We start from the raw sequence: 16323 nt of genomic DNA, 5'->3' as shown, positions 1-16323 counted from the left end.
TATGTTTAGAATGATGAGTATTAGTTTAAAAGGAGCGAATCAAATATCTTTATAGTATCGCACACGGAAAGACTCTTGGATTGTGTATACTGTAACATATCTTTTAAATACTTAAGTTTCCCCATCTAATTCACACCGCCCCCTAATGGGTAGTTTCACAATATTTAAGAAGGCCGGCTTTAATTAGTGACAAAATTAGATTATTACAGAATAACCAATCGAAGAATTCAAATATAGAAAAATATTCAACGAGTGACAGAAAAACACATTAATTCACGAATACGTGTAGCGCATGAGTTAATGATCAGTGTTGTTCGGTCACGTTTTGAATTCTTTGATAAATTATTCCTTTAATTACATTGACAATGGGCTTTTTCAATGGGAATAAAGTAGAAAATGTAAGGAACTTTTTCTTTTTCTACCAAATCACAATTGCTTTGATGCAACGTCTTGACAACACTTATTGCTGTATGACCTCAGAGGAGTGAAATATCGAGTTTATTTCACATGTAGTAATGGGTTTTATTTCACTGGGAAATCACGGTAATTCATTGCAACCAATGTAATAATAATTATAACTTGGAAAGAGGATTCGAAGAGCATTTGACAATTCCTGCAATATAACGTTGTTTGTAAGTTTTGTATATATGGGGAACACCGTTTGCAAAACTGTTATAACTGTTAGACGGACAACATTCGCATCAGAATGAAGTGTTATTTCAAAATTCTAGATAATAACATTGAGCTCTTAAGTTTGTCGCCACACAAAATACTGCTTGTGTTGTCAAAACAGTTGTGTATCAGTATTCTATCCTTGAATCTGAATCTGATAGATTTGTTCCCCAAATTTTGTACAAATCAAGGGAATTAAGTAAAAAAAAACATTTCATGACCTGGACTATGTCACGGAATATACGTATATGCACTAACTGTCCAAATCATTGTCTCTAGTTTTAATATATATGGTGTCAATCCTTTGAATCTATTGATGCGCCTACAGTTCAAATATTAGTTTTATTTAATTCATGAGGCATCATTTCTGGGAATCTGATAAGAATTCCAGCGGTAGCATTTATATCCTTTGAAAGTTAAGATGTCACAATTACCAATGAAAATCCCTTGCAATTATTCTTTACTTAATTAATTCTTTATCTTATTCTTGAGAGGAAGAACTTGCTTATAACAATGTATTACTTCTTAAAATGAGGAATCTACATTTCTAATCACCGAGAAGCTGTTCGTGTACAGTGTATTAACAGTTAAATCCGTCTTTTCGGTTAACGAACAATGTCCTTAACCGTCAATATAAGTGGAAAAGAAGTAACTGTTCCTCTACCATTTTTTATTATTAAAATATCGAAATAAAAACTTTCAGAATTTTGCATAACCCATGCCCGAATGCTTGACGATGAAAGGGGACTCGTGTTGTTGATGCTGCCAATCTTGTGTTTTTTGTTCTTTATTTTTCAATGTCTGTGTTGTCAACCAGTGAAAGTCGTGTTTATCCATCGTACAGATATGGCAAACCTTATTTCATTTCAAACTTTCTCATTTGGTCAGGTTTTAAATAATTTACACGTACCAACATGTTTTAAACTTGGTGATACTGGATATTACTCATCAAGCTATTGAAACAATAGCACCTAGGCAGCTGACCCTTCTTGAGCATCTTATATCATCCCTGTTTAATGTTCAATTTTAGATTTTTGTGTAGAGATGTCTTGGCTTTTTGCGTTTTTTATCCATGCTCTTGTCTGGGTTTGTTTTTCTAATGATATTTGAGTGCCATGGTGTCTTCTTCATCTTTTTTTACCAACTTAGCAACAACATATTTTCACAGCAGTTTTCAAAATGTTTATCAAGAACAACCCATTTAGTCTTTGCACAACTCCTCGCCACATTTTAAACAGCACTGCACATAACATCATTGTCCTCGCTTATTTTTTATCTACCGTTATAGTATCTTTCAACCACATTTTATTAACTCATTTCAAAATGCTGATACTTTTGTGATACATGTCCAATAGGGTATATGCCATCCGCATTCACTCGAAGTAGCACTACGGATAAAAGGCTGAAAGAGAGGCAAAGGATACCAAAGGGACATTCAAACTCATAAATCGAAAACAAACTGACAACGCCATGACTGAAAAACAGACAAACAACAGTACACAAAACACAACATAGGAAACTAAAGACCGAGCAACACGAACCCCACCAAAAACTGGGTGTGATCTCATGTGCTCCGAAAGGGTAAGCAGATCCTGCTCCACATGTGGCACCCGTCGTGTTGCTCATGTTAGTACAAACCAGGTAATAAGTCTAATTCGGTAGGTCACATTCGGGGAAAATGGGACGGGATTGTAGTTACGACATTTGGAACATATCCGCTATAATCTGGGAGGATATTCCATAACGGTCAACCAACTCGTGATGGCGTCCGTAAAATTTACGAAGGGATGATTTCAACTTCACCACTTGAAACACTTGATTTAATAGCTTCTTTGTGAAACATTCCCAAACCTAAAGCTTACATATGCTTATAAGGTGGATTGAAACTTGTTAATTACTATAGCCATTTCTTGACAAGACACCGTATTTGTATGCTGTATTTGTGCGCTATTACCGGTCAATCCGATTGCCCAACCTTCTCCTTTTATAAGTGTGTAAATTTACTGTTGGCTTGATCTACATTTACCATTTTCAAATTACCTTTTCAACACTTATCGCACAATATCGCATACGGGTACTAGGAGCCATAAATAGGATGGGAAAAGGAAAAGAACCAATAATGTAATGTTACAGACCAGCTGTGGATAAGTGTGCTCAATTTCCCCTTATTAATCCATTCTTTAAATGTTACATAGTTTTTACCAGGGTCTCGTTCCTCAGTAAAAAATTATGTTAGGATCTTTGTATAAGAAAGAGAAGTACACCTACTGTGACCTCATGTAAATGTCTTGTTCATGATGCATGAGAGTCTCTGAAAAAAATCTGCTGTTCATGAAGTACATGTACTAAGTTTCCTTGATTGAACACTTGTTCAATTATTGTTTTCTATACAATCACATAAGGTTCTCAACAATTTCATTCCTATATGAATACCTAGAGCAAAACTACTCTTTGTTGTGTTAAAATATGATTGCCCAGTTCCACTGTTCCGATTTGGCAAAGCAAAAGATTACAAGTGATAATTTATACATGTGTCGGAAAACAATTTATGCATTGCTGGATTGTATTATGGAATGTCGAATCGTAGTGACATATTTGATCTCTGCCTGAAACATTGTTCAATGCAGACTGATATATAAAGGTGGATAGCCATTTGTCTTGGCTCTACATGCGTGAAATGATGTCCAGACATACTTAATGTGTCCATTATCATCTGCTTCAAGCCATCTGTGTTATCATTTTGTTAACTTATATATACCATGTAAGGATAGAGTTGCACAATTGACTAATTATGCCAGGTCGGCATTCATGTATTTCTTGTTAGACAATTGACATAGAGTGCATATCCATAAAACGGTTATTACTAGATTTAAGGCATGATTATATATGGTTAGTGCAAGGATATATCTTATCCTTTACTAATATTTTTAGTTACTAATTTAAAGCAATAATACGAACAGCTGTCCTGGCGCGTACCATATATTGGTTAACGTATGAGAGAATATAAGAGAAATGCATATATTTCAAACCATTAGGTTATGACGAATTAGCCAGGTCAAACTAAAAAAAATGCTGAAATATGGAAATGTTTGTACTATGTGACGATTCTTTAGCCGTAGTTGAATTCCTGTTGTTGTCAATATTGTCCACGGCTGCTGTTGTAAAACCACCAGGATTCGCGGAAGGATCCAGCAATTCAATACTGAATGTTTCATAGATGGAATCTTCTAGAACTGTAGATAAATGGATAATTGGATCATACATAAACGACCAATGTACACTGTACATTTTGACATTTAGAACCTCCTTTACTGGTCCTAGCATCCCATAGAAAGGTCATATACATTAAGAGATAGTTCTTGTTGAGTTGAATGTAGTTTTAAAGAAGAATAAAATAGAAGCAACTTCGAAATGGATAGCGTCGTATTTGCCTCAATGGAATAATTCGACTGCATCTGAATATTTGCCAAAACGATAATCAACTAATGTTTTTGATGACTGTGACCTACATCGTGTCTTTTTGAACTATCTGTATGTGCAGCTTATTCACGTATCGTTGTCATACATGCAGATGGTTGCGGTTGTTTGTTTAATTACAACACCAAAATAATCATTAAACAGAAGATGTAAGCAATTGCCTTGTTAATGGAATGGCAAGCCTCATATACTGCAATTTTGTTTAGATTATTACTATGTCCTCCTCCACCTGATCATAAAGAAAACTGTTCGAGTCGAGAAGTTTTCGTTCTAGTTAAGTGTTGCTTAAATATTGGAATAACGCCAGTATCTATACGTGATCCCTCGTTGTAGACTACATTTCTGCAATAATGGTACCGTAGTTACGACTTTCTATACTTTCTTCACAAATCTTTTGATGTTTGGCTTTAGTATAAAAATTGGGGAATACACTTGGTATCATAGGGCACTTACTGAAGGTACGTCAAAACAAAAAACTTTGTTACCTTATATAAGGGATATTTGTTGATTTTTATATCTTATGGCGGCCATCTTGGAAAAAGCCGCCATTTTGAAATTTCAACTTGGGTCCATAGGTAATACTGTTTGAAGCATCCAGCACTACTAACATTCTAAACTTGAACTTGTATAAGTGATTTTTGTTGTTTTGGATATTTTGAGACGTTGTTGAAATTTCAAGGTGGATCCATAGATAATATTTTTCGATACACCCCGCACTACTGTCATGCCAAATTTGGCCTTGAATTTGACCTTATATAAGTGATATATATTGTTTGAATATTTTATGGCGGCCATCTTGGAAAAAGCCGCCATATTGAAATTGCAGCGTGGGTTCATAGCTAATATTTTTGAAACACCCAGAACTATTACCATGCCAAATTTGGTGCTTTAATCACACATTTATCTGCAAATTTTGAACTATGCTGAAAATAATTATGGATAGGTCACAGATGCACAAATAGATGAGTAATCTCTTAAATATTTTAAAATATGCCTTAAATTTATGAAACATCAAAGTATCACATGGAATCGTTCAACACTCAGCATCAGAAACACACGCTTGATGTCTAAATATAGAAAACTTTGTGTATGTCTAAACTAATTTTATATCGAAAAATGTAGATTGGTAGCTTATGGTATATTTGTTTTTTGACCTGTAATACGTCATTTTATTCACGCTGAGGGTTAGTTAAGAACTAGTTACAACTTTACGAAAAAAGAGATGATGTAAGTTTTCCCATTGTGAACTTTCATTTATGTATAGGAAAATTCCAGCAGCGCTTGCATGTGGAGTATATATCTCTCAGATGATAGGATAGTCTTAGGATTGTGTTTTCGTTCATGGTTTCTTTAATAAAGGGTTTCCAGCTAACAAGGAAACGGTGAACCAAATGTTCCAAACGGTAAAGTTGAAGTCATTCCTACATGGTTGTAATTGGCGCCATCTTGATTTGGCTGAGTCACATGTTCCATTTGTTGTAGCCATAATATTGTCCTCTTTATATTATCTTCTTTGCTACTTCTGCGAACGCATTTTATGATCGTGCGCATCACACATCCGGTAATGTTTGTGTTGTTCAATCATTAGTTTCCGAGGTAGTGATCTGTATATCGGCTTTTCGTTTTCTTTTGGTCATAGTTTTGTCTCTGTTTCTTTAATTTATGACTCTACGACGTGTTTATAAGATTTGCTTATTTACCAAAATACAGCATATTTTCTTTAAAAAAACTTCTTGTACCGTTTTAACATCTAGATATACAATTTCTATATTTCACAGAACAAAGTGAAATATACATTGGAAAAAAAGTAAAACAACAAAAATACCGAACTCAAAGGGATATTCAAAACGGAAAGTCCTTTATAAAATGGCAAAATCAAAAGCTTAAGCACATCTAACAAATGGAAAACAACTGTGATATTCCTGACTTGGTACAGGCATTTCCTTGTGTATAAAATGGTGGATTAAACCTGGTTTTATAGCTAGCTAAACCTCTCTCGTGTATGATAGTCACATACAATTCCATTATATTGACAACAACAAACAGACATAATAGGTAAAAACGTCAAAATTGGGGTACAGCAGTCACCGTTGTAATATAATCTTAATCACTATAAAAACAAATAACTGTTTCAACAAAGAAACAAAAAATGGCATATAGACAAAGTGACAAAATGAAAGACAAGAATTCAAAATTAACCAAAGCACAATAACACAATGGCGGGATGTATAAGTACCGAGCCACGTCAAAAGTATATAACCAAAAATGGACCCAACAGTAAAGGTTTAAAAATATACAAGGACAAATAAAAAGAACACTACAACACGTAATTAAGATGATAAACAAAGTCAGAACCTAGAATCTATACTTCAAGACCATCGTGTATTATTTGTGAAGTTGATACGGAATATTTTTCAACAAGGTCTTGGTATCTTCCAATGAACCTTTTATAATCTAAATGACCACGTTATTACTGGCGAACTGAACATTGTCAATAACTCTTATGTGCGAAATGTGTTATCGATAGGCCCAAAGTATCGGAGCTTAATTTCATCAATTAGAAACAAAACTTTCAAATACTGATGGATTCAGTGGAGGATTATGTCAGGCAATGGGATATCGCGAAAAAGAAGACGTAAATACTCTTTTCGAATGGGCTAAGGCTGTAAGGTCGTTGATATAAATAAGATTCAAAAACTGAATGGTCTACGAATGCACATGCTACATCGATCTTTAAAGACCCAAATGTTGCGAAGACAATTCACTAGGAAACTCAACATATAAACCAACGACACCTACCAAGGAGGAATACTGAATAATCATAGGTCTGTTCTATATTCCTTTGGAATTTCAACAATCAAAGAGGAAGAACTGGATCTTCCTTCACTGTATTGGATACCTAAATTACATAAGCGTGCTTACAAACAACGTCATATTGCTGATTCTTCCAAGTGCTCCACGAAACCTCTAAATTATTTACATCAATTTTATCAGCAATAAAAGCCAGCTTCAAAGTTATTGTGAAATTACCTACCCTAGTGGCGGCGTGAAACAGATGTGGATACTTAAAAATTCGAAAGATCTGTTAAAGTACTTACCATATAAGTCTCTTGCCTCTTGTAATATTATTAAAATATTTGACGTTTCTACCCTTTACACATTCCCCATTCCAAAATAAAAGACAAATTGAAAAAAATGGTCATGCTTTGTTTCATAAAAGAAAATGGCAAACGTAGAAGTACCGTTTCGTAGGGAGGGATGCACGTACTTAATCACTATAAAAACAAATAACTGGTTAAACAAAGAGACAAAAAATGGTATATAGACAAAGTACATAAGGAAAAATGAAAGACAAGAATTCAAAATTGACCATAGGACAATAACACAATGGCGAATGTATAAGTACCAAGCCAGGTAAAATGTAAATATACAAGGACAAATAAAAAGAACACTACAACACGTAATTAACATGATAAATAACGTCAGCACCAAGAATCTATACTTCAAGACCATCATGTATTATTTGTGAAGTTGACACGGAATATTTATCAACTAGGTCTTGGTATCTTCCAATGAACTTTTTTATAAAAAGGACGAGACGTTATTTGTCATAACCTTGGCTCATCAACTTTCTGCTCAGACACTGGTGACGTTTTTATAAAGTCTGAGTAGCAAGCTGTTGAATTCCAAATGAGTTGGGAAATGTATATCCCATATGCAGGTGAAGTTGGTATATTGCTGCTAAGGTGGGGAAAAATTTATAATTTCAAAACAAAATTAAAATCGTCTCGCTTGTCATAGATTCTGGTACTGAGTTGACCGCTCATGTCAAATTCGAATTATAAGTCTAAAAATGAGGCGGAGGAAGCCGTGTCTGTTGTATCTTTAATTTTAGTTCTGGAGAATATATTTATGAAACCCAATCAGAAAAGTTTGGATTGTTAATGGAAAGAACATCATCAATGTATCTGAATGTGAAATTAAATGATCGGGTTTTTTGTTTATCTTTTTTTTTTGCAAGTGTCTGAAGGAACTCCGACTCATATGAAAATAAGAAGAGGTGAATAACGAGGGACAAAAAGATAAAAAAAAATCTAGTAAAGGCACATTATACTAAAGCTACAATTGTTTAACCTTCTTTTTATAAACATTGAATGTTCCGTTGATTCTCGGGGTATGCTATGCATAACTATGACTTTTTCATTAGGATATATATTGATTATAAAGTAGGTTACGTGTTCGCACAACATCGAGGTGTTTTAATATTTATTAAGCAACATTTTTATGTAATAAGAACAGTTTTGTGTTAAAAGTGAAAGTCAAGGTTTATTGTTTTATTTTCGTTTCCTTCCAATACCACAAAACAATCCTGTGCACTGTTTTCCAAGCGATACATCCAATGACAAACAGCCAAGGAGTGCACCTGTTCCTGGAACTTTAGTTCTCACTATAACTGTGTAATCACCCTGTAATATCAAATAGAAAATAATTGTACTGTTCGAAGAAAAGTAACTTTGTTATGCCCTAAAGCCGCAATATGTAAGTTTTTCTATGTTAACTTCGAACACCGTAATAAAGTAGTCAATGCATTAAAAGTCGAAATAAATCGAACAAAACACATATCAATTTTTAAGAAAACTTAAGGACTGCTTTTGGAGTGTTATCATTTTAACATAATGTAAAAAAAAAAACATTTTGCACCGATTTAATACAGTCATAGTATATGCAAATTTAAATTTAGATTTAAAATTTATGAAATAAAAATAAAACAGAAATGCATATTTTATTTTCGATCTTTGGTTGAAGTTTGACATGCTAAAATTGCATTACAAAAGTCTCTCCTTTTTTTTTTTTTTTTTTAGCTTAAACATGATTAATTTATTCAAAGTAAATTAGATTGGACACGAGTAAACCATACTTATGAAGTCGGCTCCGAAGTACAATATATGACAATACAAGGTTAATATTAGTATTCAATACTGCAAAATAAACAATACTTGTCGAGTCTAGATTTTGAAAAAGAATGAAAAAAAAACTGAAAAATTGGTAATGATGATGATGCGAATACACTATTCAATATCATATGACAAGAAATTTCTAAGGCCTTTTGATAAATTCTAATACATGTTCTGATATCTGGAATTTTTGTTCATACGATAGTTTAGGATTATCAGATGTTAGTGACTTGAAATCCAATATAAGGTCATCAGGGAACCATCTAAATTTTTCATCTCTGATATGTATATAAAAGGCAGTCAAAGAGGAAATGGTGTACAGTCTCAATGTTGCACCCACGAAGACAAGATGGTGTAGGCAATTGTATTGACTATGAAATCATGATTCAAGAAAGATGAGGAGCATCTTGATTGAATTAGATTTATATTCAGTTTTCTCGGTTCATGTTCATTGTTCTTATGTAAATATTTATTTGTAGTATTTACCCTATTTAATTGGATATTAAATTTTCCGATAGAATCTGCTTTTCGGAGAGACAAATCAGTATTATTCCATAGTCTTATAGATGATGGTGTAACATATTCTTTGGTATGGGATATTCTATAAAAAGGGACGATAATATCATTGACATTTCGCAAAGGATATACAGTGTGTTCTGTATAAAAAGGTGGAACAAGATTGCATAGATAATCCGGAGCATGTTTATGTTAAATGTTATATAAAAATTGATAATTTCGTCTTCTCCCCCTGTCAATTAATGTTTCCCATCCAGCTTCCTCATTCAGACTTGCTGTAAACTTTCTAGATTGTTAGCATATCCTATATATAAAAGTCTCTATGAAAAAGTATAACAAAAATTCTGAACTCCAAGACAAAATCAAACGCATATCAATCGTCGGAACAAGTGAAAAACAACTGCCATATTTATGACTTGGTACAGGCGTTTTTCGAAAAAAAATATGGTGGGTCAAACATGGTTTTATAGCTAAACCTCCCACTTGTATGACAGTTGTTTATAGTTCTGTTTATTGACAAGATTGGAGAAGCAACCCAAACAGACATAAATGGTTCATGTAACAATAATTGGAATCCTGCAGCCAAAATTGTGTAAACATACATCATGAAAAGGCTGCTATGTTTTCTGAGATTACTTTCTCAAAAACAAATGATACAAAGAGATGAGAATTAAAAAACTGCATTTTATCCAAACAAATTATTCTATTTGAACAGAAATAATAATAACAATTGACATAATTTATGTTTAATTGCTGTGACATTTTTATTTGTTAATTTCGGTTAATATAAATGTTTATCTGTTTGGACAATTGTAAATAGTACTTATAATTAAAATACTTACGTCTCCAATAACATGTGCAATTGGACCGAGATCTGGAACATTTATCGTGTAGTCTTGTACATTTATATTCTCAACTGGTATTGGACATTTTAGTGTTGCGTTGACAGATTCTATCATTTTCAAAGCCTGCTGTGCTACACTTTGTGCACTAGTTCTTGTAGAGTTTAATAAACTATCAACAAATGAACATCCATCAAAGACACTATAAAATATGAAATTAATGCTATAATTATTAAAAACAATTTGTAATTGCAATCGTTGCATTAATTGCAGTTTGACCTAGATAAAAAGTATTAAGTTTTTAATAAAACGCATTCAATTATTTTTAATTTGAATAATTATGTCATTTGAGTGATCTAATTGTATTGTTTATAACAATCTTATTTTCTTAAAGATGCCACTGTACATAGTACATAAAATTGAGAATGAAAACGAGTCAACAACCCAACCAAAGAGCAGAAAACAGCCGAAGGCCACCAATGGGTCTTCAACACAGCGAGAACATCCCGCACCCTGAGGCGGGCCTCAGCTGGCCCCTTATTAAATGTATACTAGTTCTGCGAAAATGGACGTCACACTAAACTCCGAAACATATAAATGAACCAAAATTAAAAAAAAAAACGTACAAAACTAACAAAGGCCAGAGGTTCCTGACTTCGGACAGGCGCAAATATGCAGCGGGGTTAAACATGGTTTGTGAGATTTCAACCCGCCCCTATACCTCTAGCCAATGTGGAATAAAAAAATTTTAAAAATGTATAGTCATTAAATCGTTTAATGCTCGCCGATCATATTCGGGTGAATGTGGCATAATTATCGCAAACATATTTTCCTAAATGCTTCATGTTTCTTCAACTATTTTTGACACTGGAAGAACTAACTCACCGGCTTTGCTCACTTGTTCATAAAACGTGTGTGGCGTAACAAAAAGGATACGCTTACCCTTACGGAAAGCTTATTTTGCTGCGTGTTTTGATGGGATTGCCAAAAAGTTTACTTTTTCTGTTTTAGAATAATTATGTCCGATATGTTTTGTTTTAACACATGTTTCGTTGTTTTGCGGTTTGCTCCATTCTCGTATTTTCAAATGAAATTAGACCTTTGTAACCCCTCTTATATAGCCGATTCTGTATTATCGTTTTCTAATTTATATATAAAAATAAAAGAAAAGAGTTCCAATGTCCCCCGCGTTCCACATATTTTATCTATCCAAGGCACAAGGGCAATAACTAAAAAATACACTTTCTTTAAAATCGTTCATATTTCATCAGCACTTATTTTCGTTAGAGTCAAAGACATTGCTGATATACACCGATGATATAAGTTTTATAAAATTCTGGCAAGAATTGTACACATGAGAGCACTCACAAGGCAATTTTCCATATAATTAATATTTCCAAGGGGCATAACTATTTTAAAAATAATTGATCGATAATTATTTTTGAACTCGTCTGAGTCATTACTGATATAAACTTACAATATAAGTTTCATAAAAATCTGGCAAGAATTGTACACATGAGAGCGCTAACGATGCAATTTTCCATATAATGAATGTTCCAAGGGCATAACTCTTTTAAAAAAAGGTTCATCGGCACTGATTTTCGAACTCGTCCTAGACATTGCTGATATAAATCTATGATGTAAGTTTTATAAAAACCTTGAAAGAATTGTACAAATGAGAGCGCTTACGATTCAAATTTTCATATAATTTATGTTTCCAAGGGGCATAACTCTTTTAAAAATAGTTCATCGGCACTGATTTTCGAACTCGTTCGAGACATTACTGATATAAACCTACAATATAAGTTTCATAAAAGACTGGCAAGAATTGTACACATGACAGCACTAACGATGCAATTTTCAATATAATTAATGTTTCCAAGGGACATAACTCTTTTAAAAAAAGTTCATCTGCACTGATTTTCGAACTCTTCCGAGACATTGCTGATATAAACATATGATATAAGTTTCATAAAGATCTGCCAAGAATTGTACATATGAGAAAGCTAACAAGACCGGACGGACGCACGGACGAATAGACGGACGGATGGACGCCCGGGGTTTCTATGTTCCTCCGCAACGCGTTGCGCGGGGGACAAAAACAACGGTGTTAAAGAATCGAAGTAATGATTATACAAACCAGCTTCCTACACCATTAACACAAGGGACGGTTATTCTAGTTCCAAGAAACCCATGTCTCTTCATATCAAATTCTATCATAAAGATTGGTATTGGTTTTAAGACTTTGCCAGAAAATGTTAGATGGAGAGGTCCTGGAGCAACAAGTGGAACTGGACCGGCAGTAATTGACGTCACCTGGATGGCCTGTGCAGACTTATCTATACCTATGATATAAGCAAATGGAAATAATTCATTCTATTTGCTATCGATCTTTGAAAATAATGCCACTTATACAAATTTTTAAACATTTTTTCTGATTAACATCATTTACCGCTTTGGTAAAGTAGTCATTCATGGTGTCGGGTAGGATAGTTTATTTAAGGTAATTAACACATTTGTATATACCTTTAATTAAAAGCAATTATAAAAACGAACAGCTCACATCAAATTAATTTCCTAATTTTGTAGCCCTATATTTTCCGTTGATAGATAACATCAGCTATGCGGTAAGGAACTGGGTTGCTATAAACTTATATTTCATATCATACAAGAACGACTTTTAAATATGAATTTGTCCTTAATACAATTGTTTATGTTAGATGCAATGCATATTTCATTCGACGTTGAATTACCAACAGCTTAACAGTTTATTCTCATTTTATTTATTAATTATTTGTCGTTATTTTTCAAGTTTATCCTTCATACCAAAAACACATATTTGTACAAGAAACATCTGATATAACCATGATATTTGAAAGTTAGTACCTTCTTTAAAAACATTTCATTTGTACTTAAATTATTTCAATCTTAAACCACATAAAACAAAATAACCATCATAAATTACAGAATACTTACTACAATCTCGCCATTTAAATGGTATTGTCCCATAAGCTGAAACTATAACTGTTATAAATATAAGTAGAGAGTATGCATACATTGTTACTGTGGATATAATAACCGTTACCAAACTAATTACAACTTATAATGATGAAAGGTAACGCTGCTTGAATCTTTTTATACAAAAAATATAAAGGAAGTATTGATCTACTTTAGTAAAACAATCTGGGTGCTTAAGAAATGCAATTTCAAGTAGAACGGTACAAAGTTTACTTGTCTACGCATTTATCATTATTCAATCATTCTTTTACCATGACATCTCTTTTTGGAAGAATACTTCTATTGTGTCGGCTATAGCCACTGTAAGATATTGGTATAACTAAAAGGGAACTAAATGTATAGCAAACATCAATTTAATGTCTAATTTGACTCCGGGATTTTAATTATTTGGCTATAATTGATTCTCAAGCGTTAAAGTAATATATATATAATACTAATTATAAATAGTTAACGATTTTCCAGAATAAAACATCATAATAATGGAGATATTTTGTACATAAAAAGAAATAAGAATTCATTTTGTACCTGAAATTGTTTAGAAGAGATATATGTTAAACATCAATATTTTTCATAACCGTTACCCGCCAATACAGGGCAAACACATATGAATATTCAGAGGTAACCATATATGTGTTCACATTAACCATTCACACTTGGTGCAGAATTGGCTAATTTAGCATTGAAATATCTACCATCTGATATTCAGAAGCAGAACGTCGCTGTTTAAAGGAAAATTACGGCCTTTTTTGTTTGTGTTTTTTTTTTTCTTTTAAATTTTTTTTCTTTTCAGGGATTTACTTAATAGCAGTTATTCAAAATTTATTAATTATGTCATTAAGTAAACAGATTTAATACATAACTTTGGTATAATTCTAACATTTTCATAATTCAGTGTCCATAACAGTATTACCAAGTTCAAATGACCGAGTTTAGTGCAAACGTTCGTCAAAATTACCTCGAACAAAGTCCAATGTCCCATAAAAAAAAACAAGATAAAAGTACAATGTCATTGAACGACTTTAAGAAGACGCATTTTTAACAATCTTAGTAGATAAGACAAGTTTCGTGTCAATATATCTGAAAATATTTTACAATGATATCATTGTTATCGTTAAATTTAATTGAAACATGTTTTGTGTCAGTTAGTTTGAACGTTATCGCTAGATGTCTTTCTTTGGAAATTGGCAAAGATGTAAAAGAATATGAAAAGGCCTTTCAATTGGCCTTTCAAGTTTTTTTTTTTCGATCGCAACTGATGATTCTTATGTAGCATATTATCCTAAATGAGTTTTTATTTCTGAACACATGTCCTTTGTCATGAACACATATTTTAAGACAAAACAGTTAAGAAATTTTGATGCAATGAGTACTAAATCATATGCAACATGAGCAATTTATGCAAAACGTAAATAATATTAATTTGCAAAATAACAACGAATTTGCTAAAAAGGTTTAAAAAAGGTTTAAAAAACCAAACTAAAGCGCATTTCACTTTGTTTTCAGGAAAGAATGAAAAGTGTTTTGATTTTCCTGTTAATGTTATTCTTCACTGTATTCATTAAGTAATTTCCTGAAATGACTCGAAAATCATATTTTGAAAAGAGACAAGTTGCTTGAAAGGGAGTGGTAAAAATACCACTAACGTGACGTTTGTTTTGAAGTTCGTTCTTATTGATCAGTAAAAAGGCGATCCAAATAATTTTCCAAAGGATTAACAACATGCATGATGTTAATAAATAGCTATCAGCATCAGAAATACCTATTGAGTATTCAAATCGTATTATTTTTCTTCCTTTACGGAGATTGTGAATATTATAATAGCATTCCTATCTCAGTTCTGTTTCAATTTATGCTATTATTTACCAGAGACAAGAACCACAAGAACAATTGTAATGAAAAATTAGTTCTGAGTTATGCCGCTTGATCTGACGAAACTTCTACCACCAACTTCTTTTCTTCGACAAACGTATGTTTACAGAATCTAAACCTCTGTTAGTACAGGATTCATCATTTAGCCAGCCTTGATTACATTAAACATACGAAAATTACTTATTCCTATTTCCATGTGTTTGGCGTGTTTTAAATTTTCTATGAGAATGCCTTCAGTATGAGATATTTTAACATTTTCATACATAAGAATGTTAAAATATACAATTATTTACCACGTGTTGGAAAAAGGCTTGATAATTTGTTGATATTCAGTGTTCGTTTGTCTTACTAGTCTTACATGCGAAATAAAAAAACTGACTTTCCCAAATTTCAACATATTAGAAACGATTTTCTTTCGTTCTATATTAGTCGTCCTTACTTTTGCAAAGACTAAACAATGAAACAAGTATTTGAACATCCATTGCAACACTTTCAGGCAACGAATAACTGTATTTAATTTAGAGGCAACAGAAGTTTACCGATGCTCAAATCTCATAAATTCATTCAGAAAAAACAAATCAAAGTTAAAAGATACTGAAGGAATCGCAAACTCTACAAAGAACCAGTCCGGGAGTCGACATGATAAACGTCTACTGCTATTCATGCATTACCCGCCATGTAAACCCACATTGTTCGTTGTCCATGGTCCATAGTCTGCTTAAAATACAGTATAGTTTTAGCAGGTGTAGTTCTCACTTATGAATACTATGTGCTAGAATAGCTTTATTTAGTGTACGAGGTCCTAGCAATGTCTACATGTCCGTTTTAGTAGGGTTCATCCATCGTTGACCTCATTTAATGCATTAGAGTTCAGGTTTAAGATTTCGTCATAAGATCTACATCTCAGGTATTATAAGCAGAAGATCAACATTGTGTGCTGTATGAAGTGATGGTAAGGTGTACATGTCCTTCCG

At 32.9% G+C, this 16323-nt stretch overlaps 1 protein-coding gene across 1 annotated transcript; it reads right to left on the bottom strand.

The window, feature by feature from the left end:
• Positions 1–8429: 8429 nt before the first annotated feature.
• LOC127733710 (ganglioside GM2 activator-like) lies at positions 8430–13544 on the bottom strand. The gene is made up of 4 exons (XM_052243024.1): positions 13439–13544; positions 12603–12807; positions 10463–10664; positions 8430–8615 (listed from the first exon to the last, which is right to left on the bottom strand). The coding sequence occupies exons 1-4, from the start codon at positions 13518–13520 to the stop codon at positions 8484–8486; spliced, it is 621 nt and encodes a 206-aa protein (XP_052098984.1). The 5' UTR covers positions 13521–13544; the 3' UTR covers positions 8430–8483.
• Positions 13545–16323: the final 2779 nt, after the last annotated feature.

The sequence above is a fragment of the Mytilus californianus genome, unplaced genomic scaffold (assembly GCF_021869535.1).
Source record: "Mytilus californianus isolate M0D057914Y unplaced genomic scaffold, xbMytCali1.0.p SCAF_3, whole genome shotgun sequence".
NCBI lineage: Eukaryota > Metazoa > Mollusca > Bivalvia > Mytilida > Mytilidae > Mytilus > Mytilus californianus.
The sequence above is the reverse complement of the archived record's forward strand: the minus strand, read 5'-3'. Positions and strand labels throughout refer to the sequence as shown.

Coding starts and splice junctions, on each gene's coding strand:
- LOC127733710 (XM_052243024.1), bottom strand. CDS start 13,520: ATGTATGCATACTCTCTACTTATATTTATAACAGTTATAGTTTCAGCT. Junction 10,665..12,602: donor GTTAATGGTGTAGGAAGCTG/GTTTGTATAATC, acceptor CATATTTTATAG/TGTCTTTGATGGATGTTCAT. Junction 8,616..10,462: donor TTGCACATGTTATTGGAGAC/GTAAGTATTTTA, acceptor TTGATATTACAG/GGTGATTACACAGTTATAGT.